Genomic DNA, 27,004 nt, shown 5'->3' with positions numbered 1-27,004 from the left:
ACCATGGAAAAAATATTACCAAATTTGATGTACATAATATTAGGTATATCGATTATAGCTAATATACTTTAATGTACTTCATACTAGGTATATATCTTATACGAAATATATTAGTATAAGATAAATTAACTGATTTACTTAGTATGTACTACATCAAGATATATCAACCAAGTAATATACCTTATATGAAGTATATTAACACACATTGATTTACATTTTGAGTAGATCGATTTTAGTATATCAAGGTGTATATGTAGGGGTAGGAGATTGAACTCACAACTTCTTATTTATAGGTAAATGTCAATTACCACTGAATTATGTTCGTTTTGGCTAGTATGAAGTACATTAAAGTACCTCTCGTTAGATATAATTATTAGGTATATCAGTTATATATTACATCAACAACTCATATATCTTCTTTTCAAAAGAAACAAAAAAATTAGAAAGGTAAAATTAGAATATATAAAAGAAAGAAAATAATATTTAAAATATTTTGACATATTTAAAAAATATAGTAATTAAATTTGGAAAAGAGAAAAAGAAAAAGAAAAGAAAAAAAGCAAACAAACAAGGAAGCGAAAAAGAACCTATATACGCGCCGCCTACAGGTTTGCCGGGAAAATTAGGAAGAAAGAAAGAAAGAAAGCTGGTTAAACCCTAGAGAAATTTGTTCGTCGCATTGCATGCTGTCATCGCTCCTTTCCCGCCGGGAAAAATACTTTCTTTCATCACCTGCACTTCAGACAATATCAGGAACAGAGGTAGCTGAAGTTGCGATTTAAGGAAATGGCGGAGGAGCAGGAGAAAACTGAAGCACAACTCAAGCCAAATCTTAAAAAGCGCAAGAAGGAAGCTTTTCCCTTTGGCAATTATAAAAGCTACTATGGCTATCGGGTAATTCTAATTCCCTCTTATGTTCGTTGTTTTCCCTGTTGGGTCCATGGGAAATATAGTTCAGAGAAGTGCTGCACAATTTCAGGTTTCCAGTTCATGTTTTCAACTAGTTTTGGGTTAATGATGTAGAGGAAAAACAATAGAAATATTTTCGGGACTTGGTTTACACCAGTTAACTCTGTTTTTCAACTTCAGCCGCTTCAGTAATTCTTGATTCTTGCTTTTTATTTGTATTTATATATATTTTTTCGCTGAAAGTATGAGTGTTACCATTAGTCGCATTTTCTTTATTTTTTGTGTTGCAGATAGGTCAAAATTTGGTGGAAGATCCTCGTCTAAAGGTTTTCAAGAAAGAATGGTTTGAAGGCAAGGATTGCTTGGACATTGGTTGCAATAATGGCGTAGTTACCATTCAGATAGGTACTACATTTCCGTCTCATTTCACTTGAAGAATGCCTCTTGTTTGCATCTTGGTTTGAAAAAACTTTGTTGCTTTAGTGCATTGCACCTTTTAATCGCCGGATATTACAGTATTCATTGAAAACTATGGAATTGGATCTTCTCTAGTACTCTGGTTCCTTACTTATGCCAATTATTTTCCTTTTACAGCTAGAAAGTTTAACTGTCGGAGTATGCTTGGTGTTGATATTGATTCTGGTAAGATTTGAACCTCAGGTTCTGCAGCTCCCACTCACAAAGTTACATGCACTTTATACTTCCACAAAGTGTACGGAGGTGCTTTTTATTTATTTGGAGGTCTAAGACTTGATCAACGATGCACTGTATCAACAATTATTTTAGGCATAAATGCATTATGTACAGCGTGATATGGTTTTATGCTGCTTTATTGTTGGGTGTAGTGTAGATTAATTGAGGAATCCAGTATTAGGGAGCTTTGGTCGGAGAGTTATCAATGGATTTCGTATGAAAAGGCTAGAGATCGAAAGGAGGTTTTTTTGATAAGGCTAGGAATGAGAAATATTTAGATCAAGACAGTCTTTGTTGTAGTATGCCCTTTCATGCTTCTCTGAGCTGCAATTGTGAAGTGCAACACCTTTATCATTTAATTTTATCATGCCCGATAGCCTCTTAGTTGCTCATTTCTTCTTAATGGGTGGGAATACACTGTATCATGATAGTTATTTTGGGTGAAAATAAATCTCAAAAGTGAGCATGTTTTTTTTTTTTTTTTTTAGTACATCATATAAGGGGTGGAGATTCAAACTCTCAATCTCATGGTTGGATACATGTACCTTAACCCGTATAACTATGCTTTGGTTGGCCAAAAACAAGCTTGTTTCGTGCTTTCTTTTAGCCAGTGTTGATCTCCTAATCTTTCTACATATATGGTTGCTTCATTTCCAATTGGTAACTTTCTCTGTATGCAAGATCGAATTGATGATGCATACTGGAATCTTAAAAAGGCTACAAAATTGGTAGTTGGGCAATCTGTTAATGGTTTGGAGCTTGGTGCTTCTGGAGTTCCAAAGGTAGATACAGAAGATCCTACAAGTACTTGTTCATCTAAGGCACAAAATCTTCGCAAGGTTATCTCTTTTCGACAACGGAACTTTATATTTAATGATCATCCATCTGATAAGCATTACGATACCATTCTTTGGTAAGTTAATATTTTATTATATGATATGTTGCATATTAATGCTATTTATTTTCATGAGCCTTGATACATTTTCCTTCTGGGGTTACAGTATGCTGTATTTTCTGTACTGCAGTTTGAGTGTAACGAAGTGGATTCATCTAAATTGGGGAGATGATGGATTAATTACATTGTTTTCCAAGATTTGGAGACTTCTTCGCCCGGTACTTACCCATAGATTCATAGCATCTCTGCTTACTTTGTTTTACATGATCCTGAGGTTAAGGATAATCGTTGTCGGTTGTATACGTCTGTATATGCTTTCAAATTTGACTAAGAACCTTCTTTAACCATGCATACATTCTGAAAAGGCAGGGTGGCATGTTTGTGTTGGAGCCTCAACCATGGAAGTCTTATGAAACCAACTACACCGTTTCCGAGGTAAAATATCCAGTGCAGCTAGATTGTTAATCAACTATCACTGTTACCCGAACTTCAAACTGTTTCAGTGTTCTTCTTGCTCCTTGGTTCCTCCTACCATATTGCCTAAGATTTTAGCTGATCTTTCTGAATGCAGACAACTAAAAATAACTTCAGGACTATAAAGCTCCATCCAGAAGATTTCCAAGACATACTCCTAGACAAGGTATTTTTATGAATGATTTGGCTGAGTTTTATGCACAGCATCGGTTTCAGTTTCAGTTTCACTCATTTTCTTTGGACAAAAATGCACTGCAGATTGGGTTCAGAACAGTTGAAGACCTAACACCCGGCTTGTCGGAGAGCAATGCAGGAGGATTCAACAGACCAATTTTCGTTTTCCAGAAGTGATTTTGTTTGTGGTATGGACTTCTGAACCAGTTGAAATATCAAGAGCCATCAGCTGGTGTTTAGAAGTAGTTGATTACAAATTTACAAGAGCCTTATTTAGTTGAAAATATATATCACATTTCCCAAACGTAGTAAAGAGTGGTTGTTCGTTAAGGGTGCAGTGGGGATATCCTTTACTTATGCATAGGCGCCTTCCAAAGGCTCGAAAGTTTCTGGTTTTTGACATTTACACAATTATCCTTATGAATGTTTTGATCACTGATGTATATTAGTATTCATGTACTATAAGATCAGCTCTAGGAAAAATTATTCTTAAGTTGTTTTAATTTTTTTGTTTGTTTAGAATATTTCTGTTGAATGGATATTTGGACTTTTAAAGGAGGTTAGTAATATCTTTGACTAATTGAATTACATTTGAGACGATTTTGGGGTAAATAAGGCGACATTTGGTTCGTGATGAAGATATCTATGAATGGATTAGATTGGGACATGGCTTAAAATCATGATAGAGAGGTCATAGGTTACTTCGAATTAGTAATTAGAAGTAAAGACTTTTAAAGTGCAAGTTTTGTCTGAATGAGAGTTAATAATAAATTGCAGCTGCTTTTGTTATTAGTTCATTTTGACATGTAATGTAATACATGCTTTGATATTTTGAATAATTTTTAGTTAGATTTAATTCTTTTTTTTTCCATGAAAAAAATTGGATCGTACCAAACATTTTTTTCTGAAATATTTTTTATATTTTTTAAATTCAATGTTCTTCAGTAGATGTAGATGTAGAGATACAAGTATAGATGTAGGTAGTGGTAGATATAAATTTAAAGATATAGATAGAACCTAAAGAGAAATAAAGAAGAGTTGAAAAATTTGGAAGGATGAGAAAAATAAGGAATGTATGTTGCTGATACAAACTAATGCTATCGTAATCAATAGTGTAATTATCATTATTGTTACAGTTATTATTGCTATCATTAATGTTATTATCGTTATCATTACCGTTAATGATTTTAGAATTGTTGAGATTAAATTGGAAGTATGTTGTTAATACCACTATTGTTACTCTCCATAGCTATCATGCTTACTATAGTTATCGCTATAATAAAAGAAATGAGTGAGGGGTTACGAAAAGTAATTCGCCGCAATAAAATGATGTCATGAAGATTAGAATAACAATTTTTTTAAAAAACGGACATATCTCGTTAACGCCTCCAAGTTTGGGTTATTATTCAGAAAAACCCTTAGGTTAGTGCTAGTTTCCTTAAAAAATAATAAATAAAAATATTTCAGTGAAGAAACATAGCTCAGATTTCCGAAAGAACTTCGTCAGGTCAGCGAAACAGAGACTAGGGAAGAAGAAGATGATCGGAGATGTAGAGAAAATGGTTGCGGTTGGTCTAGTCTGGGGCGCCACTAACGCTCTGATGCGCCGCGGCGCGCTTCTCTGGGACCAAGCTCTCAATTCTTCCTCCAATGGCTCAAGCTCCTCCCTCCTCCGATGGCTCAAGCTCCTCTCAATTTGGCAGTACACCATCCCCTTTCTGCTTAACCTCTCCGCCTCAGCTACCTTCTTCGCTATTCTAAGCGATGCCCCTATATCCCTCGCCGTGCCCGTCACCAACGCAACCACATTTGCCGCCACCGCCGTCTTTGGAATGCTCCTTGGCGAACAGACTCGCGTCGGGTACGCTCTGTTTGGTACCGCTCTTATTGGTTTGGGCGTTTGGCTTTGCATTAAGTAATTCTACTTTTAGGTTTTGAGGTTTCATTCTCATCTGTCATCCGAATGTAATTTGTTTGCTGATCATTGTTTTCTGTTTCACCTATCTTTTGTTGCTATTGTAGCCGCGATTGTAATATTCCATATTCCTATTTACAGTGTCTGAACTGAATATATCCAATTTAGTACTGTCAAAATACTACTGGTGATATCCGACACTGGGTTGTGTTTGGTTGGTCTCTTGAGATTCGAGACTAATTTGTATAGCGCACTGGAAGAGGGCTGGTTGATTTTGATAATCGGTCAAATTAATTAGAGAAGGAAAGGGTGTCCTTGGTTGGGAGATTTTGAATCCTATTAGGTAGAGAAACTTACACTACTCTAATTGCATAAGAAGTAGAACGATTGAAAGCTCTTTCGAGATGGTTAACTGCAGCCCATCCTATAGATATATAGGAGTTCCTATGTCAACTGTTTATCCAGCCCATTATTCATGGTGGAATGCTTTTGAGGAGAATGAATTCGATCCTGTCTCAACAGTCAAACTCCTTCCCGACCCAACTCGCTTGTCTTGCACTATGGGTGCACGATTATATCTTAGTCAATGATTGGGTTAGGCGTTTGTAAGAGCACAGATAGGTGCAAGTTGGCCATTGGGCTCAGTTTGAATAGGAGTCGCTCGCATCACCTTGACCATTGGGTGTTTTGAACAGTTTCACAAGCTGGCCTTCTAAACATCCATGGACAAAATTCTGAATGAAAGATAGTTGATCCTGTGACTATTTCTTTTCCTCAACGTCTAGAGGCATAAAAAATAACCAAAAGAAACTCCTATGGATGAATTTTGTTAGAGCCTTCTTATGGCTAACGTGGAGAGAGAAGAAGAAGAACCAGTGCAACCTCAATGGAATCAAGCTCTCATTCAATCGCATTTTTGAAGCTATAGTTTTTTTGGTTATCTATTGGTGTAGATGCTCCTATTTTCCACAACTATAGCTTTTCTTCTCTTATGTTCAGCTGGAAAAATTTTTTGTAAGCCCTCTTATGGGCCAATAATGTAATTTCATACATCAATGAAATTGTTTCTTATTTGAAAAAAAAAGTTGATTTTTTTGACCCGAGTTTCCTGTATCGTACAGCTAACTGCAAAAGAATGCATTTGTTTCTTTCTGGTTAAGCCTTCAAAATATGCTTTTTCCAATCACAGCTCTGTCTAAAATGTAAAAAATGAACCACTTTCTGTTTCAATCTGTACGAAAATGTGAAGTATCAAATAGTTCCTTTCTTTGCCTCTCTTGACTTATTTGCATGGCTTGTTTTCTTTGCCGTTAAGGCAGAATACTTTTGCGCACTTATATTTTACAAATCGGTTTTTTTTCTGTTTACTTATACTTTAGAGCTCCTCCGTACAAACCCTATACAGATAAAACAATGGGAAAAGAAGTTCTATATGAAACATGTAAATCATTTTCAAACACAGGTAGACACATTATCACATCTATCATAAAGCTTTGAGCTCACAAACAGGAACCGAGTAAGAAAAGGAGAAATCTTCTCCCAGAGAAGAAAAATTAACATTTCCGAAAAACAATGGAGTGCAATAATATTATTGTTGGCGGTAATGCTGTTCTGAACACTGAATTAGCTTTACTCGTCTTTGTGTTAGAACTGAGGTCTAAAACATTCTGGTGGCATTTGCCCGTTGAACCGATTAGTGTCTCTGCAGTAATCATATATCATGTATTTCTCCCGGATTTCACCAAGCTTAACCAATTGAGCTGCATTTAGCTGTGCATAAAATGGGGAAGTCCACCAGTTTGCTGGGGACTTGGTGGCACATTGGCTAATGCTGACTGCTCCATTCCAGTAACAAGCTCTTGGTCTGAATCGGCGCATTCCAGCAATGAATGGTGCGTTGGTCCAGTTTGCTTTCACACGACCTCCTTGAGTTGCCCAATCATCTGCATTCCACAAACTGGCATGTACTCTCATACCTTGCTTGTTAGGGTAAGCTATACCTTGCTTCTCATAGTTTCGGAAAACTCTAATTGGGACGCCATCGATATACCACCTGAAATCATCCATATCACATCATGTTGTTATTCTTTCACATTTGCTACTTTCTTCTCGTAAACAGATTGTATTATCTTGTTATCCTGCATGGTTTTATTATTAGTCGTTTCTTCCATCCTATTCTCATTCCCTTTTTGCATTAGATGCATAATAGTGATTGGAACTGCGAATTTCATCTTGGTGATATTGTTTGGATAGAGATTAACAGTTTGATGAAATAAGACAGGCAATAGTGTTCTTTTACAGTAGAACTTAAAATTTAATCTCACTTACACAACAGTATTAGGATTCCAGTGAATGGTGTAATTGTGGTAATCAGCAGTAGGATCAAACCACACTCGAAACTGCTGCTCTCTGTTTCCAACACCCTGAGTGTATATATTTGTATGAATGGTGTAAGGCTGTCCTGTAACATTCCCCAAAAATTCGTAATCTATCTCATCATGCTTTGTCCCTGTAGAAGTTAGCTGCAGAAAATTCAAGATGAAGAAGAATTTAGCACCATAAACTTCATATATAATTTCCTTCCTAATTTCGTAGAAACCATGTGAATTAATGTAGATTAATGTCTTCTGAATTTAGCCAGGTGTGTGTTCAGCACTGAAGCATACATAATACGCCGTAACTACTCCAGCAGAATTCCCTGGAACCAACTTGATGAGAGCTTCAAAGCTTCCAAATAAGAAAGTCCTCTTCGACTTTGTTCCCGAGCCTGCAACAACAAGATCGTTCTTATTGGTCATGAATCATGATCATCAAAGCTAACTACTAGACGAATCAAAGGAAGAAACTATATTTCACCTGAAATTTTGTCCAAAACAAGCTCAAGGCTATCCCCTACTATTTTGGACTGAGGATTTCCCCAGCTTAGGACCATGTTCTTTGAAATATCGGCATCAACTACGATGTGATTACAAGCAATCACACAGACCAAAAATGCTATAGAAAGTGATTGAAACTTTGCCATCTCAATCCCAAATATCGGTAAGCTCTATATCTGTCTTCTGCCCTGGGATTGAAATGGGATGTTCCTAAAATTCAAGTTTGTGATTGCTTTATATAACTTCTCTTTCCTTGTTCATCATTGGACATTGCCTTTTCTAATCTTTAATTTGCACAAGTCAGAGCAATAAATATATACTTAGAATTACAGCTTTGCAAACTTAGGAATAATGAAGTTGAAGAAGTCCCCTGTTGACATTATATAAATTGATTCTTGTTTCTCTTTTAATGTATAGTTTAGTTAATTCATTAGACATCTGTGGAAACAATGTGCATGCATGTTTTGATGGTCTGCAATTCCTAAATTATAGATTTGTTGGATCAAATGGTGTAGAAAGACGTGTGGACCCCCAACTTGATAAGAGCATGGAGTGAGCGTAATGCTAAGAACTATGGTAAGAGCTTCTCAAAGTTTCATTTTTTAGTGATCTTTGGATGAAAATACTTCTGACCCAATTGTGAGTTTAAATGATTCTTGTGTTGAGGGCTATTAAATTTCATTTCCTATATGAATTTTGAACTCATCCTTGACATGAAAAGAGATTTTTACAACAACGTTTGAGACCAAGGACCATTCCAAACAACAAAACAGCGAATGAAAAGTCATAAAATTGATAGACATTTTACAAACAACAAATCTTATTTTGACTTTCATACATTTTTTCCTTTTTCATAAAATCAATTGCAGATGAACCCACCCATCAATTTGTCTTTGCCAATTGAGTTGTCCCAATCGAAAAGAATTCACTCCATATTTTATTGGCTTTCAATGTATGAAAATATCAAACAAAAATAGTTGGTAGAGTTTTCTTCTCTCTTTCTCACACGCATCCAAATGAATATTAATTAATGAAGGAAGGTCGTGCGCTGGTCTAATGCAATTTATGTTGTGGGTTGCCAGTTATTGAGGTGATGTATATTCATATATTATATACTGATTTCAAGCATATTCATAGTGCAATAATCCTTGCTGCGTATATTTTTTATATTTCTTATGAAAATGATCATCAACTTCATCTTTTTTTTTTCTCTCTAGAAGAATGTTTCAGCAAAAACAAACTTGGGGAAGGTACATCAAATTCCTTAGCTCATTGATGCCACTTCCACAAAAACTAATGTATTTGAAGAAAGAAACTGAGTTGTTTCTTAAATTGTTTGTTTAGGTTGGAAAGTTTTCTCCTGTCCAATTCTTTCCTCTTTGTTACTCTATATATATAGTTGGTGGCCTGAGGGGAAATAGGAAGCAGAAATTATCGCTTCAAGATGTCTGTATTGTGACATGAAACTGGGAGCTGCTTTGCTTTCTTAGCCTCAAGAATGGCTACAAATGTGGATGGGGTCTAATTTGGATCCACACTCTGTTCCTTCACAGATAATGCAGATTTAGCTCTATGGAAAGATTCTGAACATGGCTTCAAGTTCAGCTAGTTTTGAGATCACCTTGGTCTATTTTTTCTTGCAATTTTGAACTGACTTGATTGTGCACATATATCAGCTAGAACATTATTATTTGTCTTGGCGTGAATTCATTTTGATCCTTGAAAATCGTTCTGTAATTGGATTCACACATCTCAAAATGTGACAAAATTAATGTATTTTCATCTGGTTATGTTTCTAAACTTTGGGTCTGTCCTTAATGAATTTAGTCTCTCTTCAGTCTTTGGAGAAGAGGGGGTCTCTTCCTCTGAAGAAAAGTTTTGGATGTCTCTTTCAGAAATTGCCCCTTTCACTTCAATAAAAGGACTTGAACCTTCGACTTTTTGATCGAGAATATATACCTTAACCAAACTATGTTTTTAAGATCACTTTTTCTTTTCATCTTTTAGTACTTCACAACATCATGTGATCTCTTTTTTGCATTTCACAAGGTCTATCATATGCATCATCCCACATTACATAAGCTAACAAATTAGTTTGTCCACACGAATTAATTAATAAATCGTCAGTCGAGAGTCTATCTATGATAAACATTATATTTTTATTAATCTTGACTTATCATAAGTTTTCATTACTAAGAGTTTCATTATTATTACGATACTCTTTGCATAAATCTCTCACTTGTGTACATACGACAGGGTCCAAACTACTCATTCTATATATTATTAAAAAATTTTACAGTCTTTTGATAAACTACATTCTTTTTGTCAAGGCGAGTATAACTCAGCAGTAATTGACATATATCTCCAACCAAAAGGTTGCGAGTTCGATTCCCCATCCTCACATGTTGTACTGAAAAAACAGGTTCTTCCTAGCTAAGGGTCTTTAAGAAACTGATCTGCTCTTTTTTGCCATAGGATTTGGGCGTTAGGAGTTAATTAATTGATGGTGAATCTTGCATCTTCCAGAGTTATTAATTGCATAAATGAAGTTAATTAATGAACTGCGGTGTTTGTGTATTAATTATTTTCAGCCCTCTATTTTCAATTGAAACTACAATTGTTTCTCTGATAGATGCATATGATATATCCTTTCACAGTTCACACAAAACCCACAAAAGATATTGCAGAATAAGAAAAATGGAGAAACTTATAAAATTATGAGAAATTTTAATGGGTGGCAAAATAAATGGCCATATTTGAAAATCTAGCGTGCAGAAAACAATTTGTAAATATGATAATTTGTTAAAATCTTTTTGTGCCTATTTAAACATTTTTATGGAATTTATTTTCTATCCCATATGTCACATTAATATACCATTTTTATGTTATTAAAATAAATGTCATATCTGATAGACAGTATCACTAAGATAACAATAGAGGTAAATTAGTAATAGACCTAATAGAATAAAAAATGAAGTCAAATATCGCATACATATCATTTTTCATTTCATTGCTATAATATAAGTGATAGACTTAGCATTTCCCAACATCCCCTGCAATCTGATCGTGCCATCAATTCTTTTAGTTACTGAAAAGAAAGATACATTTTATTAATATAGATAGTAACTCTCTATTCTCTTTAAGACTTTTCTTAATGTGCTGTTGGTTCATTATTACCTCCCTTCTCTACTGACCGTCACAATTTGAGTTTAAATCCTATACCAACCTGACTAAGAATTAATTTCCAAGCGCAAGAAACAAATATTAAAGTCATATATCATAATCCAAAGCCCAACAAGCCGAGCATCCGGCCAAGATTGGGTATTTACACATTTTTTTAATGTTTCAAAAAATAATAATAATAATACACGTTTCTTGGACATATATAATGCTTTCATTTGGTCAATATTACATTCAAGAAATAAAAAATTCCCCTCTTCCACTGTTTCTCCCCCGGCAGTGAAGAATGTCCGAGGCGTTTTGCTCCGACTGCGGAAGCACCACCGCCAGACGGTGGTTGTGTTCGACCAGCTAGCCGGTGACGATGACACGATACAATTACAACGGCACAGACTTTATAATAATGAGGCGTTTTTGTTCATGAATAATGAAGCTGTATGTACAGAAATCTGAAGAAGATCCAGTTATTTTATATATATATGAAACAATTATTTACATTACTACTCAGCTTATAAAGAAGCCCAGCCTCTGAAACACACCTTGAAACTTTAATTACCCTTTTTTTTTTTCTTTTTATGTTTTAAGAAATACCCATGTAAATTTGAGTCCTATAAATGAAAAAAAATGGGTTGATGAGCCCATTGATTCATTCATTAAAGCAAGGCACATATAAAGAAGAGAGTTCCACAAAGTTGGTGTAGTCTTGACTTACATCAATTTTGAGAGATCCAATTATATTTGAATTTCCATGGAAATTATGGTATGAAATTAGAAAGATGAAGCATCCAAATCCAAATCCAAAACCATGGGGTTGCTTGAATAATTAATATTTAGATTGAAAGTCTGAGCTCCAAGTCCAGTTCTTGGCTCTCATCATCACATGCTTCTTCACAATTAATGTTATTCTGCCTTTTGCTCTTTGTCTTTCTGCTCTGCCTCCACTGCACCACCAACACACACCCATAAAATTAACCCCTTTTCACAAAAACAAATCTTCATCTTCATCTTCCAAATTATTCTCAAAACTTAAGTGTTGTTTAAGAGATTTCCCTCATGTATATGCTTTTTTGGAAACTACTTTACATTGGGAAAAATGCACCATAGAAAAGTTACAGAAACACTAAATTTACAAGAAAGTTAGAAAAATGAAAGGTACCCCTTTTTTTAATCTCTTTTTTATTTCGGTATCTAAACTTTCACTTTCTATTTTGGTCTTTCCCACCTTTAAAATTTTAGCCATTTAGTGCCCACAATGTTATTTTTTGTTTTTAGTAAGAAATCTAAATAATTGATGACTATTTAGGTTTTTTTTCCTAAATTTAGAAGTTTGAGAAACAACATTGTTCCACTATAAATATAATTCTAGTTTTATCATTTTTGAAAAATTTATGGGTGTTGGGAGTAATGAAATTCTATTTTCATTTATTAGAAATGAAGAAACTAAAACATTATCGAACAGATCTCCAACTTTCATTAAGTTGCACATTTAGTCATCCCTACCCGCAAATCTTATCCTAAGTTAAATCTAGATGTCATTTCATTCATCATCTCATGCTCGAGTTATATTTAGATTATTGAGACTAAAATTTGACCTTTATAATAGTAGTTGGACCAAAATTAACATTTGGAGAAAAACATAATTAATTCAAAGACTCAAATCAAAATTTAAAAAAAAAAAATTAAGAAGCAAAATAAAAACCAGAGAGAATTAGAGTAAGTACCTCAGCTTGTGGATTTTGAAGATAACATGGCATACTTGGCTGTGCAAAATGTTGTGTACTCTCTAAGATGCCACCGTTGCTTGGATCCCATCTGTTCCCAATTAACCAATCAATATCTAATTTTTACATTCAAATTTATTTTCAACTTAATTTGTCTGTAAATTAAAAGAACATATATTAACCAAAAAGTGTGATTAAGTTAATTAAATGATTATCTGTAATACTACCTTGCTGCTGTGCTGTATTGAGAATCGCCATCTATGAGGTTTCTTCTTTCATATTCTCCAAACCCCATCTGCAAGTATAATAAATTATTGTTTTTAACATTATTGGAAATTTTGGATATTTGTAGGAAAAAGCTAACAAAATTATTAATACAAATTAATCAAGTAAAGCTACTTATTAGCATCAGAAATAACACACACCTTTTCAAGTAACTGTGTGGGTAAAAATCTCTTTTTTAGAAAGATCAAATAATTTTACAGAATTACCTATTAAAAAAAAAACTGTTGCGAAAATTCAAATTCTACCGACTTCTCACTAGGGTTAGTCCTACCGAGAAATTAGTACATAAAAATATCCGTTTATTATTGTCTCGAATATAACTAGATAAAACATTAGTGTAATTTGAAATCGTGTTAATTTAGAAGATACTACAGAAACTAATTAATAGCGGAGCTGTGCGAGTCGTTACCATAATATTGGAGGGGAAGGCATAGGAGGGCGAGGAGGAAGACGAGGACGAGGACATAGACGAATATCCCGTCTGCACTCTCGCCACAGCCTCTTGATCCTGAAACGATATAAAAGTCAACTTATCCATTAGGTCGAGCTGAAGGAATCTTACTATTAATCTTTCTTATAAGTCGAAAGTTCAAATCAAAACAAGAGAAAGAGTAGGTACGTTGTTGAAGGAGTAAGAAGTGGGATGATAACTAGCCGTAGCAGCAGCAGCTGAAGCAATTTCACCATGCAATCTGATCTTCTCAAGCTGAGCCACTCCCAATCCTCTCTGCGGCTGCCTCGGCTGCTTATCGGAACCCGAACTCGAACCCGAACCACTCTTCTTCCCCGATCGCCTCGGAGACGGCGACGGTGACGGCGATCCCAAACTCTGCTCCCCAAAATAACCACTCCCGGCCATTAATCACACATACAAATCCCACGCTGCACAATACAGGAATTTTGGAACTTAATTATTTCAATTTGTATTTCCCGGCCTGATCAGGAACTAATTAAACGACGTCGTACAGCAGGAATTTTGGAAGACAAAAAAAAAGAAAAGAGAAACGCATCGCTGGAACGAGATTGCGTTAAGATTTTCAGTGCATTACTAAATATTATATATTCCTTCCGAACCCTTCATCTTTATTATTATTTTTTTATAACTTAATTAAGAATTCAATAATATAGTATTTTTCATTTTAATTCCGACTTTGTTGACTACAACTTGAAAGCGATTGTCTTAGATTTTCTGCATTTTTAAATTACATTCCCCCTCTTCTCTCCCTTCTGCTTCGACACGTCCTTCATTACATTACACCCTTTTATTTATTTAATATCGCCATGTTTGTAGCTTTGAATACTTTATTGCTCTTATTTTTCCTATGTGCCACGTCATCATACCCAACATATAACATATATATTCAGCATAATAATAATTACTTTTATATTTATTCCCCTTCCTACTATTTTTCTTATTTTGTTTTTGCTACCTATTAGTAATAATATATTAGATATGAATATGATCGGGTTTTGATTCTTTTCGAAATTAACCGCTTACAATAATAATTTTTGTTACATCGACAAATTTTTCTTTTTCTTTAAATAAATGATATTATTTTGGTGTGAATCCAAGGGACATGAGTACAGACAAGAAAAAAGAGATACATTTATAAATTTAGCCAATATTATATTTGACATCTTGGGATGTGTGAGAGATGCGAGGCAACCACACCAAGGACAAATTATTGGGTGAAAATTTTCAACGTCTTTTTTGTTTCATTTTACTTTTAACATTTCTTTAGTTTATAAGATTAAAAATATAATGTTTCATATGTTATATATTTATTGTCGCGTATTTCCTATTCTTCATCATGAAATATTCTTTTTTTCACCAAGGACAAATAATTAATTATTTAGTTAATTAGTGACATGATTAGGAAACCAATTTCAAATAGAGACAGAGATTGGAGAATCCATTCAAGGTTAAATTAACCTATATCTTATGTCTAAGATAGAGAAAAATATATTATAAATATTTGTGCAACATTATACAGTATTTATTGACCTATAAAAAGACTTATAGGTAGATTATTATACTGATATTCCAGGAAAGATTTGATAAGTAACTTAGAGAAGTTTTCTAACAAATATAGTGAATATAATTTTTATTTTTAACTAAAACATGAAACTGCGGATAAGTTTATATTAGATTAGAGTCTTGGCTAGAATTTTCTACTATTTAATTACTTTATTTAGTCAACATTCTTCTAATTAATTAATCAAACAGATCTAGAATTGAAATTAAGTGTAATTATTGGTATATACACAAATCTTTATGAGAGGTAACACATACTTGATCACTATTTTATTACTCAAAAAAAAGGGTCATAAAACCATCGTCAATTAGCCGAGGAAAACTTAACCCACGATAATTAGCACATATCTTTGATCGGTGACGAGTTCGAATCCCCCACCTCCACTTATTGATATACATATTTATTCATAGGAACAACAAACCCTCCCACATTCCATAATATTATGGTATTTTAGGCACTTCCAACCATCTTCAACTTCGAGCCTCACCACTTTTTTAGTCCTCCCGTAATAGTATAATATTGGATGTTGTCCCCATTATCGAAGCCAATATGCAAGTTTGGTCGCAATCTACACATGTTTTTCAGTTGCAGCTCCTCTCACTAAAATGGTCTATATAAGTCTTGTGAACCACTCCTCTTACCTGCCTAATCAACATTTAAGATAAAACTATACTCTGACAACATATAACCGAGAATTGTAAACATTTGTTTAGATCAGTTGAAAAAAAAGGAGATGATAAAAGGTTGAAACAAGATAAATATTAAACATTTAGAGGAATCTACTTTTGTCCCAAATCTGGTGTGCATCAAGTTCAAAAGGACCTGAAATGATGGGTCGGCTTTTAAATCATGATAATCAAATAAATTTGTATTGATTGTACCTAATCAATTGTATGGGTCAGGAAAAAAAAAAGGGTCCTAAATTTCACGTTTTATTTCCATTCAATATATCCTGTTTTGTGAAGAAGAAGAAGAAAGAATCAAAAGCTTGCGTGACATAATATCATTGCACCAAAACCAAAAGATGATCCATCCCCAGCTGTAAGATGTTTTTAATCATTAGGAAACCCAAATGGTAAATTAGATGACAAAGATCCTACAAATCTGATTTGCAGCCCCCGAGGGATTGTCCTTTACCTTCATAATCAATAATAAATTACAATAATTTACTATTAAAGGACTAGACAGATGAGATGAATTTAAGTATATGAAGAAATTGATAACACAAATCTAGACTTTTATCACTTTAGAAATCATTCCACCATGACTTGTTAATGAATCTCCTAATGGAGTGACAATAAGAGGAGTAGTCTGTGTCTATCATAAAACTTTGTTTGGATTGAATGCTCATTTTGAGCGTTTTGAACTTTAATAATATTATTCATAGGTTCCATCTCAAATCGAGATCGAACCCAATCATCATGGAGCGTTTCGGATCGAATTTGATACCGGTTAAATAAATAAAACATCATGGATGTATAAATAAATATACAATTATCCTGATTGGGTATGAAATCTTCTCAAAAATATATATGAAAGCTTAAACTTGAAGTGGACCTAAGATATTATATTGATGAAGAATAATATTGAGGTTTAATAATTTAAAAGAAAAAAGAAAATTAAAGGAGGAAGCAAATCCAATGGATTGAGGTGTTTGTGGGTTGATTGTATTAATTAGTGGGTCATATATACATAATATGGGGATAGTTGTTTGTGTGTTGGAAAGTAAAAAGCTTTTGGTTTTTTTAAAAAGGAGCATGTGATTTTGAACTTCACACAATTAATTTCAACAAAAAGTTAATCCCTCCTACCTAATCCCTCCAAATTAAACTATGTCGTCATTTTCCTCATTTATCTTTTAAATAATCAATCCATTGAATCCAAATTTATCATTGAATCTAACCTCAATTCCTTCTTAATTTATAAATTGGCTAAGATTTCATTAACGTGTTATATACATTATTTTAGAAAATATATATGATAAAAGGGTGACGAAATTTGGACCCTATAATATATTGGTTCTTTGGTTATATCATTTTTAAACCATTCAATTAAAATTGGTTTTGGTTGATGTGGATTAGTTTTGGAATGTATGTAACTCATGTATCTTAGTCAATTTTGATTGATATCTTGGTGTGAATCTCATTATTGTTATAAATAAATGAAGGTGATAATATGTATATTTTTTTTTTATTTTTTTTTTTGAGAAATGAAACTGATAATATTTTGCAGATGTATTTGATCTCAATCAATTATTCCGTTGCATATCTTACTTAGTCCATCTCGATTAAACATAAAATTTTTAATTGGCACTTTTGCAATGACATTATTAAATAATTACTCAAACTGCAGGGTGGTTCAAAACTCTTTTTTTATTAGTTCTTAATTAGGTAATCCCAATATGCATCACTCCCTTTATTAACTATATAATATAAACTTTTTAAATGTCTCTTGTGATTAAGTTTTTTTCTTTAAACAACACACATATGAATAAGTTTTTTTCTTTAAACGACACAAATATGAATAATCTATTATCGACAAAATAATAAAAAAAATATATGAATAGTCAGGAAATTCTAAGACTAGATAAACATCTTGAAATAAACTAAGTTTTATCATCTTCATGCTCCTTTTGATAACCATTTTATTTTTTATTTTTAAAAATAAAACTAACCCTCAAGTATTTCTTAAGAGTATTATTAAAATCATGTTAAAATTTGAAAACTAAAAAATTAGTTTTCAAAATTTGGTTTTTTATTTTTGAAATTTGACTATGAGTTAAAACTGGAAATATAACATAGTACAAAAGTTAGAAGCAAACAAGCATATAATTAAAAAAGAAACTAAAAACCAAAAATGAAATTATTATGAAACGGGCGTTAATCCATTTATAACTATATTTATATAACTGATTGATTTCATCAAAATCTATTTTTAATTACGTCACTTGAAGTCAAATGACCGTAAGGAAAATTTTGAAGAGAAGAAGCAAGTATGTAAGTAGTACGTGTGTTTCAAACAATAAATATGATATAGAAAATAAAATGCACCAATGTGTTTCAAAACAAAGAATTGAATGGAAGAATAAAAGTGGAGCATATATGCATAATTTGTTGAGGATCATCTCACCATGGAGTGAGCATCCAAAAAAGAGGGGAAAATATAATCTTTTTTTTTTAAAAAGAAAAATGTGGAGGAATGATTTAAAATATCAAAATTGTTGATAAAGTAAGGGAATTAAGAAAAGAAAGGGATCATGTGGATACGATTTGATGATAATATATTGGAAGAAAATTAAAATTTTGAGGAGAAAAAAAAGGATCATAGACAGAAGGAAGTGGAGGGATATCGCTCTAGATTTGGAGGCACATGCTCACATTTACAACATCTCCAATATATATATAAATCCCCTTGGGAATAGTTGTTCTTTTTTTTTTTTTTTTTCAACCCATAACATTATTTTGTATTCTCCCAAATAGTCCCATCACCATAAAAAATCCAATTCATTTTTTATCCATTACTTAGTTTGGCAGTAATTAATATGCCATCGATTTTAATTTGAGTATCATTATTAAACCAAAACTAAGTTTAAGGGTACGAGTTCATTTTCTTTTAAAAGACAACACATCATTCATTCAAAAGGAAGTACATGAAAAACATACATTAAAAGGAGGCTAAATAAAAGCGTTTCAGTTCAAAGAGATTATGAGAATGTCATAATTATAAAAGAATATTGATTTAGGGGACCATGATGAAGCAGTCGTGTTGTTATATTGTCCTACAAGAGGGTTGGAGATTTGAAAATTTATGAAAATAAAGCGATTGTTTCTTCCTAACCAAATGTACCAAATAATAGAGCAAAAATCATTGTATCATAGCACATTCCGAGACTATTTAAAAGAGAGATGTTGATGTATTCCAAGATAAAAACATCAACTTTGACAGAAAGAGCAAAATACAAAATAAGATGGGACGAAAAGATGATATAGACATTCACCATTGCAGAGGATTACGGGTTCATTTTTTAAGTCATAATGGTCAGACTATTTTAAACCAATTACAACATTAAGAGAGGGTTAAAATGTGTCGAAACTCTTTAAGTAAAACTATTTTTCAAATTTTTGAGTTAAAAAGTAAAGTTTTTTTTTTTTTTTTTTGGTATCCTTTTGTACATGGAGAGAATGGAAGACAGCTTACAATTAAAAGGAAACAAAATTATTTGGGAATGTGAAGTTATTAAACTGTGGATCTGCTGAATTATCTTAATTATTTATGTTTTTAATATATCAAAATTAAGTATTGAAGCTAGGGTTTGGTATCAAAATTAAGCAAGCTTGGGACCACCTCTAATTAAACCTTGGAAACAACAGAGAAAGAGAGGGTTTAGATCCATCAACATGTGAGAGAAAAGAAAAAAGAATTAAAATTCAACAATTTGCTATTTTTTAATTACCCATAAAAAAACTGGCTTGGAGATTTGGAGATATTAATGTCAAGGATCTTCTTTGTCTCTTATTTCCTGGAAAATGCAACCCAAAAGAAACCAACATCCCTCTATTCTTTCTTTTCTTAATAAATTACATCACAAATATAAACGTGGAGATTCGATAATACAACCTTTTAAAAAATATTTTAATTAATTATTAAGTTCATAATTAATTTTCTATAAATATTAAACAAGGAAGAGAGATTCGAGTCTACATCCAGTAATTTAGAAGGGACGACAGACTGTTTAAATTAAGCGGACGGAATCTTTGCTTTAGTCTACAATTATTTAAGAGTAACATTAATTAAAGGCTCTCTAATCATACATAATTAAGGGTTGATTCAGCATTTATTTATAACTTGATTAGATACGCTCTTGATCATGTTTATAGTGGAGAGAGAGAGAGGGGCTGGCTTCAACATGCAGGATTCGATTCCAATGACTTATAAAGATTAGCTAATTTAATTTATTTTCATCGCCTAATTTAAATACTACAACATGCAATTTTGCATATAATTAACTCTCTCTGCATGGGGGGTCTCCAAAAAATATTTAATCCACCACCTTTCCCACTTTGTTCTTTGTTCTTTATTTATTTTTTCTTTAATTAAAATGCATCAAACATTGATCATTAATGATTTATTTGTGACAACTTCTTTTATATAGATATATATATATATATATAATATGTGTACTATATGCATTCATTATGATCAACTGATCCTTCCCATACGGATAGATTCGAGATGTATGTTTTCTTAATGTTTGACAAAGTTTAGTAAAAAAAAATTAGGAGAATAAGAGAAATGGAAATTAATGATTTTAATTTTTATTTCTAATACTGTTCATTAAAATAGAAATAGTTTTTTTTTGGCTTGTATTTTCGTCCCTCTATATTCTCATTCTCAATATTCTTTAAGGTCTATCAGTACTCTTTTCTTTTCTTGTTTTTTTTTTCTTTTTTTTTTTATCCCATATCGAATTTTTTTATAGTTATGATAATCCTAAACAAATATCAATAACAATCTCTGTTTTCCTATTATTATTCTAGTCCTAATATATATATATATTTTTTTGTAGTAAACACAAAATTTTTAAGGAATTATTCTCAATATTCTACAATCTTCCTTTTAATTGATTCTCATTATGATCACAAATTATTTAGTAATTATTAAATATATGAAAATAATATTTTATTCATCAATTTATTACTTACAACCTCTTCAAATATTAAATGTTTTTTCCCACGCGTAAGAACCTAAATATTAGCACGAAAACTCAACACGTGAATTATGAATGTAGAATGGGAAGAACGAAAAATAGTAGAAATTTGAATTTAAGGTCTCGTGTTTTAATATTATATTAGATCACTATTCCATTTAAATTTATATACCAATTGTATTTTCTTAATACTCCCTTTCATGCAATCGGATACTAATTCAAGACAAAACACGCAGATCATGATATGAAATTGAAAAAAAAAATAATATCAAAGTGATTTGAGTTGATCAGAACTTTAGGTTACATTTAATTAAAAACAGAAATTTAAAAGTGAGAGTTCGATGAAAAGAATAAGATATGTTTGGTAATAGATTTAAAAATTGGATCTTAATTTAAAAATTTGTTCAAATTTATTTACTAATATATTTATAAACTAGCATTGTACCCCGAATATTTAATTTAATCAAAATGTTGTTAATTAATTTATTAGCATATATGTTATAAGTTTTGTATAAATATTAGCATATATGTTATAAGCTAGCATTTCTGTATTTAGCTGGCCAAGCGTACATGAGAACACAACTCAAACAAAGAAGAATCTGGTCTGAATTGATTTTTTTACATTTCCAAGAAAGTGCATGATGTGGCTTGGTCGACCCGATCATGATATTTCACTAGATGAAAAAGAAGAAGAAGAGCAAGCTTGAGCTTTGGGCCAAATCTCGTCTCTTGTTTTGGGTCATCCAAAGAATATGAGAATTGAATTGGGCTTGAAGGTGGTGGGTTCTATTTCCTTTTATATGAATGGTTTGGTTGGCCTGTTGAGACATAATAATAATAATAATATTATTATTATTATTATTACTGTTGTTGTTGTTGTTGGAGAAAGTGAATTACAAAAGAAAAACTAAAAGTAAACAGAAGAATTAAATAAAGAGGTCAACCACGAAGAGAAAAAATCTAGTCAGACTTCTGAAAATCTAAATTTGCACACCTTGCTAGTTCATGGGCTATCTCATTTCTTTCTCTTTTTGTAAATAAAAGAGAGTCATTCACTCACCAAAAATTTGGACTTCTTCAACGAAAAGAGAGAGATAAATCGCTCATCGACTATCCATCTTGGATATTTCTAATTGACATCATGCCATATACAATTGCTTTATCTTTATTTATTGCCCTTAAACTATTACATATTAGAAATAACTATGCATTGACAAATTTTTTCAATCAATAATTGAGCATAAATTAATTAATGATTAATCCCATAGTCACTCTTAACTGATAGTTGAAATTGCTTATATTTTCACGATTAAAAAATAATTGTACGAAAAAGTTAATTAGAAGTCCAAATAACAAAGAAAAACATTATCGCCCATGTAATTATTAAATTCAAATAACATATTTTTTGATAAATCAAGATAAAGAAAACTCCAAAATCTTCTTGCAATTTGTCCATTTATAATGTTTAATCAAATGGATGCTAATTTTTTTTCCTTTTTTTTTTTGTTTGTTTGAGGATCGAGAGTGAGATTGCTTCCCTATACCCAATGGCACCCACATCCACCCCAAGACTCCTACCCAAAATTCCGGGAGATATCAAATTTTTTTTGCATTAAACTCGCCAAAAAATCCAAACTTGAAACCTCTAAGATAATATAACCAAAAAATCTCAAGTCCTCGTTAACTGGACTGCTCCTTAGAGGTCAAATAGATACTAATTTACGTCAATATGTCTTTTCTTTTTTAATATTTATCAAAGACCACTGGAAAATAGAAACAAAATCGACACAAACTTGAAATTACAGTATAAATTGACTCTCTTTAGGAGGTTTTCAACTGCCAGAACCAGAAACAAAGGGGGAGGATGTAGCTGGCAGGTACGAAGGATGAGGATACAATTGCCATACCAAACAAACCATTTACAATACAAAGTAAAGTGTATCAAACAACAATCAAAGTAACATCACAAGAGGGGAGGGAGGAGCAAACTAAGATACTGCGAATCGTTCTATCGAAAATCGTTTTTGCCAACAAAGAAGTTATCTTGATACATCAACTCTTTCAATATTTAGAACCCATGCACAAACAACAATATTCAGAAAAGATTCTCTTGGTCGATTGACGCTTCCAGCAGGCAGATTATACATTTATCTTCGAACATCATTTGCTGTAACGTGCACGATTGATGCATCGATATAGCAAAATCGTTTGCTAGTTACGGTTTTTGCACTTCGCCATGGCCCTTGGAGCTGCAAGAAAAAGAAAGAAAAGGGCCAAGCTTTTACAAATGGGGTCACTCACAGGGGGGGAAAAAGTACTTTCTTTTATTCTGATTCCATCATCTTTAGAAGATATTGCTCAATCCATATCACGAATTAGCATCCTTGTAATGGGAAAGACCAAAGCATCAGATTATGATGAACTTTGTGGAAAAGATCCGATTATAATGGAATTTAAACTAATAATGTTTTCATTTGTTAGATCTTTTCATCTTTGGGGGGTGGGGGGTCAAACTTTATGAAAATGAAAGATGCTAAGTAATTCTCCAAAAAAGGCTTTTGGAGTGGGGGAGATAATGATGGAAACTAAGAGAGCACTGAACAAAGCCCCATATTCTCAATGCTTATAATCATGAAGATGAAATCCCACTATAACTTGTCTGATTTTAATTTCTTATGAATCAAAAACAAAATTAAGAGATCATTAAAGTCCATACCTAACCCAATAGCCTCTGAACTCTTCATGATCCTCATCCTTGTGCATGATTCAGTGAACATCCTGAAAGATAACCAAGATGAGGCCTTCTTTTAGCAGTCATTTACAGGTTGAAAGAACGAGAATTTGTTGAATGGTACATGTGAATAAATCAGTTTCAGAGAAGAACATTCCTCCAATACCACAAGATAAGATAGAGAACTAAAAAGATCAGCAATTTCGTGCTCGAATGAAGGAAAGAAAGTCAACTGCAGTAATGTTGATTTCCTTTTTAATTTTCATGTTGGTCAGACTCAATGGACAGCAATTTATTCCATTGTTCACTAACAGAGAATTGCAGAAAATGCTACTTTAGTGTAACACAAATGAGTGAATAAAGAACTTACTCCCATGGAACATCACCAACAAGCATCCAATCGCCATCCTTATCTTCATAGGTGAGTACATATTCAGAGCCATGAAGCAGATCCATCAATCGGCTCTCGTTTAACGCATCCCGGTTTGGAACTCCATTAGAGCCGCAATGACCTGACATAATGAAGGCAGCCATAGCAAAGAAAAAGTTCACTATCTGACTGTCAAAAAAGCTTGCTACAAATATACAACTGAGAGTAACCGAGTAACATAAACTAATTCACATGGATCATGGTTCTGGACCTTCTGGCAGGTCTGTGCTAGAAAGAGAAAGACATATAACGGATCACAAATCGGTAACGATAATCTAGGACAAACAAGAACGTCTTGCCCGCGCTCAAAACATACCCGAGAAGCCAGGAACTTTATGGCCACAAAAACAGAAACTTGATTTCATTGTTAATCTTATGGCCTTTCATGTTGTCTTAGTTATCTTCTCCACATAAATTCCTTGAACGCCAAGGCTAAAACATTCATATTCCTAAAAAGAGTTTGTGATTGACACAATGAAGGTAGGCTTGAGGGTGGGAGTTATTAACAAAACAAACGCAGCCAAGATCTGAAAGACTAGATTAGCTATTAAGAGAATACCAAGTGTGAAGCTGCTGAACATTTTCTCCAGGGCTGATGAGAGTTCCACATAGCTTCCATAGGTCTTCAGATCAACCTTCCTGAGGTACGGAGCGCCATCCATGCTTACCTTGACATAAAGGCAACCCGATCCCAACTTACCGTCTGCATCTTCGGTAGTTTTGGGGGGCTGTGTTGCCATTGAATTCTTACGGAAAGAACGAATGGGTGGCCATCCTACAACTTGTGCCCTGTTACGCACATGATAAAGGACTTGAGATTTCAGTGATTTAGGGACTAAGCTAGTATCATGAAATCCAACACAAATAATTGTTGTCAAGGTAGGGGAGCTGTCAAAAGAGATTTACATGTAAAAAAATATCAAAATTCTATGAAACGGCCAAGCTAGAAGCCTTGATGGAGATCTGTTCAAATTTACTCCTACATAATCTTTAAGCATGGTGGATGAAGGGTCACAGAGGAGACCTTCTGCCGAAGCTTACAAGCTCGGACCGGCCAGAACCGAGTGAATTATATGCAAAGGCGACATAATTTCTTAATGTAAAGGGAAAAGAGAAAAACCAAAATCCTGGATCTTCCAATCTCTAGTTGTTTCTAGTGAGAGGAAAACACTTGTGTCTGTCAAAAGGGTCAAGTTTTATTTGCTTCAATATCATCAGTTTTGCATTTAACAAAAAATAAAAATAAAAATAAAAACGAAGAAGAAGAAGAAGAAAACTACAGCCTCATGATTCAATTCACAACCCCAAAATATCATTCAAATCAGAGAAGAAGCTAGAAAATAAAGTTGAACAGACGGAAGGGAAAGAAACAGATGTTGAACAAGCACAGTTCCAAACCACACTCTGATCAGAAGAGGAAAATCAAAGCGTAAAAATAAGTGGGGAAAGACATACTTAGCAGCAGGTGCAGAGAGCTGAGGTTTCTCCTCATGCAGTGGCTTTGCCGACGGAGAAATACCATCTTTGACACCAGAGACAGCCGTAGAAGATGGCTGAGTTTTATTATTCTCATTAACTCTGGGAGAAAAGAGGCCCCCAGGTTTGCTGGAATCAGCTTCAGATCCAGCAGAGGAAGGCAAAACCCACTTGGCAGAAGCTCTATCAATGGCAACAGAGAAGCCCCTCTTGGCCCCGGAAACAGAGCTCTTGAGAGGGTATCCATTATTGTCCTCGAGCCCATCGTCCCTCCTCGGTGACTCCGAGCCGGGCAGGCCCAGCCTCAGCTCAGTGGCCTTGAGGTTCAACCCACCATTGTTCCGTCTGTCGGAGGACTTTTCAGAGCTCTCCAGGGGGGGAACAGACTCTGTTAAGCCTATGTAATCATGTTCTAACGGCATAGACATCAGAAAGAGCTTGAAAATCAAGATGAATACACAAAAAGCATGGGAAAAATCTGTAAAAGAAGAAGAAGAGAAGCTTCTGTGAGAGGTTGAATCCACCGCTGGTGTCTCTCTCTATTTGGTTCTACAAGAAAGGAAAACTCTCTCTACTGTGAGTCTGTGACCCTGAGGAAGAGAAATGGAGAAAACAAAAGAAAAGAAGACTAAATAAACAAGCACGGGCACAGCCGCAGGCATCGTAAAGAGAAAACATGGAATTGTTTGATATATTATTTGTTCTGCTTCTTTTCAGGATTTGTTTAAATTTTTATAATTCATTGTACCTTTTTGTGGGCAACCACCCCGACAAGGCACAGGAAGTCTCCGTCCAGCTTTCCCTAATTGCCCCTTTTCTTTTCTTTAATCAAAAAAGAGAAATTCTTTCCCTGTGCTGCGTTTGCCCTTTAAAAAAAGAAGGAAAAACCAGAGGAGAGGAAAGGGAAAAACGCTAACTTGCGCCGAGAGAAAGCATGAAACAGTGAAAATTGAAAGCTGCGTAACACGGGAATGCAGAAAAGGATAAGACGGGGGCAGCGGCAGCGGGTGTAGGAATTCCGCCAGATTTTTCTCGGATTTTGAAGGAAAACGAAACCCTAGCCTAGAATTAAGAGGGTTTTTGAATAGAGAAGGAGAAATGGTGGAAAGTGAGGGAATTTTGAGAAAGCTGACATGAAGGAACACACGGTAGACATATAAAAATACAAACTCATCCCTTCAGAGACGGAAGAAAAAAGAGAGAAATTTGAAACAGAGCAGAGCAGAACAGAGGTGGGGAAGCCATCGGAGAAGGACGGCAGTTTGAGAAACTGAAAAGAAATCTTTTTGGTTGGATGAAACAGAACCCCCACTCTATGTCTCTTCTTCGTACGAGTTTGTGATCCCAGAATTCCCCTTTGCAAAAGATTCCCTGCTTTTTCCATCTCCTTTAATTTCCTCCCTCGCTTTTTTGTTTACTGTATCTGTTCATGATGCTCTAATCCGTCCCCCAACTCCAAATTCTGGAATTCATCTAATTTTGTTTCTTCGTTCTTTGTCTCG

At 33.7% G+C, this 27,004-nt stretch overlaps 5 protein-coding genes across 20 annotated transcripts; 2 read left to right on the top strand and 3 right to left on the bottom strand.

Annotated features, from left to right (window-relative positions):
- The first annotated feature begins 586 nt into the window (after positions 1-586).
- On the top strand, positions 587-3,638 carry LOC111014593 (S-adenosyl-L-methionine-dependent methyltransferases superfamily protein). 3 transcript variants are annotated; one of them, XM_022289390.2, is made up of 8 exons: positions 593-894; positions 1,200-1,314; positions 1,504-1,551; positions 2,284-2,515; positions 2,604-2,715; positions 2,867-2,932; positions 3,069-3,137; positions 3,230-3,638. In XM_022289390.2, the coding sequence occupies exons 1-8, from the start codon at positions 787-789 to the stop codon at positions 3,320-3,322; spliced, it is 843 nt and encodes a 280-aa protein (XP_022145082.1). In that variant the 5' UTR covers positions 593-786; the 3' UTR covers positions 3,323-3,638. The 3 variants fall into 3 exon arrangements, with proteins under 3 accessions (XP_022145084.1, XP_022145082.1, XP_022145083.1); XM_022289391.2 differs by having other exon boundaries at positions 597-894; positions 2,628-2,715; XM_022289392.2 differs by lacking the exon at positions 3,230-3,638 and having other exon boundaries at positions 587-894; positions 2,863-2,932; positions 3,069-3,119.
- Positions 3,639-4,528: 890 nt separating this feature from the next.
- On the top strand, positions 4,529-9,736 carry LOC111014550 (uncharacterized). 13 transcript variants are annotated; one of them, XR_015791195.1, is made up of 4 exons: positions 4,529-5,006; positions 8,429-8,512; positions 9,157-9,186; positions 9,281-9,736. XR_015791195.1 is itself a non-coding variant. In XM_088124721.1 (3 exons), exons 1-2 carry the CDS (start codon positions 4,684-4,686, stop codon positions 8,490-8,492), a joined length of 387 nt encoding a protein of 128 aa, XP_087980847.1. In that variant the 5' UTR covers positions 4,529-4,683; the 3' UTR covers positions 8,493-8,512; positions 9,157-9,736. The 13 variants fall into 13 exon arrangements, 6 of the variants coding, with proteins under 6 accessions (XP_087980847.1, XP_087980846.1, XP_087980845.1 ...); XR_015791192.1 differs by having other exon boundaries at positions 9,154-9,186; XR_015791193.1 differs by adding an exon at positions 8,973-9,026 and having other exon boundaries at positions 9,157-9,736.
- XTH26 (xyloglucan endotransglucosylase/hydrolase 26) lies at positions 6,467-8,082 on the bottom strand. Its single transcript, XM_022289331.2, has 4 exons — positions 7,917-8,082; positions 7,727-7,827; positions 7,389-7,582; positions 6,467-7,113 (listed from the first exon to the last, which is right to left on the bottom strand). Exons 1-4 carry the CDS (start codon positions 8,080-8,082, stop codon positions 6,705-6,707), a joined length of 870 nt encoding a protein of 289 aa, XP_022145023.1. The 3' UTR covers positions 6,467-6,704.
- A 1,995-nt stretch (positions 9,737-11,731) lies between the features above and the next one.
- On the bottom strand, positions 11,732-14,184 carry LOC111014542 (protein SPEAR3). The gene is made up of 5 exons (XM_022289322.2): positions 13,742-14,184; positions 13,532-13,630; positions 13,065-13,132; positions 12,838-12,928; positions 11,732-12,057 (listed from the first exon to the last, which is right to left on the bottom strand). The coding sequence occupies exons 1-5, from the start codon at positions 13,979-13,981 to the stop codon at positions 11,947-11,949; spliced, it is 609 nt and encodes a 202-aa protein (XP_022145014.1). The 5' UTR covers positions 13,982-14,184; the 3' UTR covers positions 11,732-11,946.
- Positions 14,185-22,743: 8,559 nt separating this feature from the next.
- On the bottom strand, positions 22,744-26,761 carry LOC111014504 (auxin-responsive protein IAA27). Of its 2 annotated transcripts, XM_022289267.2 has the most exons (6): positions 26,251-26,761; positions 25,482-26,092; positions 24,586-24,815; positions 23,967-24,108; positions 23,582-23,643; positions 22,744-23,114 (listed from the first exon to the last, which is right to left on the bottom strand). In XM_022289267.2, the coding sequence occupies exons 2-6, from the start codon at positions 25,928-25,930 to the stop codon at positions 23,077-23,079; spliced, it is 921 nt and encodes a 306-aa protein (XP_022144959.1). In that variant the 5' UTR covers positions 25,931-26,092; positions 26,251-26,761; the 3' UTR covers positions 22,744-23,076. The 2 variants fall into 2 exon arrangements, with proteins under 2 accessions (XP_022144959.1, XP_022144958.1); XM_022289266.2 differs by lacking the exon at positions 26,251-26,761 and having other exon boundaries at positions 25,482-26,195.
- Between the last annotated feature and the right edge of the window lie 243 nt (positions 26,762-27,004).

The sequence above is a fragment of the Momordica charantia genome (assembly GCF_013281855.1).
Source record: "Momordica charantia cultivar OHB3-1 chromosome 6 unlocalized genomic scaffold, Mcharantia_2.0 BLBB01000006.1, whole genome shotgun sequence".
NCBI lineage: Eukaryota > Viridiplantae > Streptophyta > Magnoliopsida > Cucurbitales > Cucurbitaceae > Momordica > Momordica charantia.
This window is presented reverse-complemented; position numbering and strand designations above follow the sequence as displayed.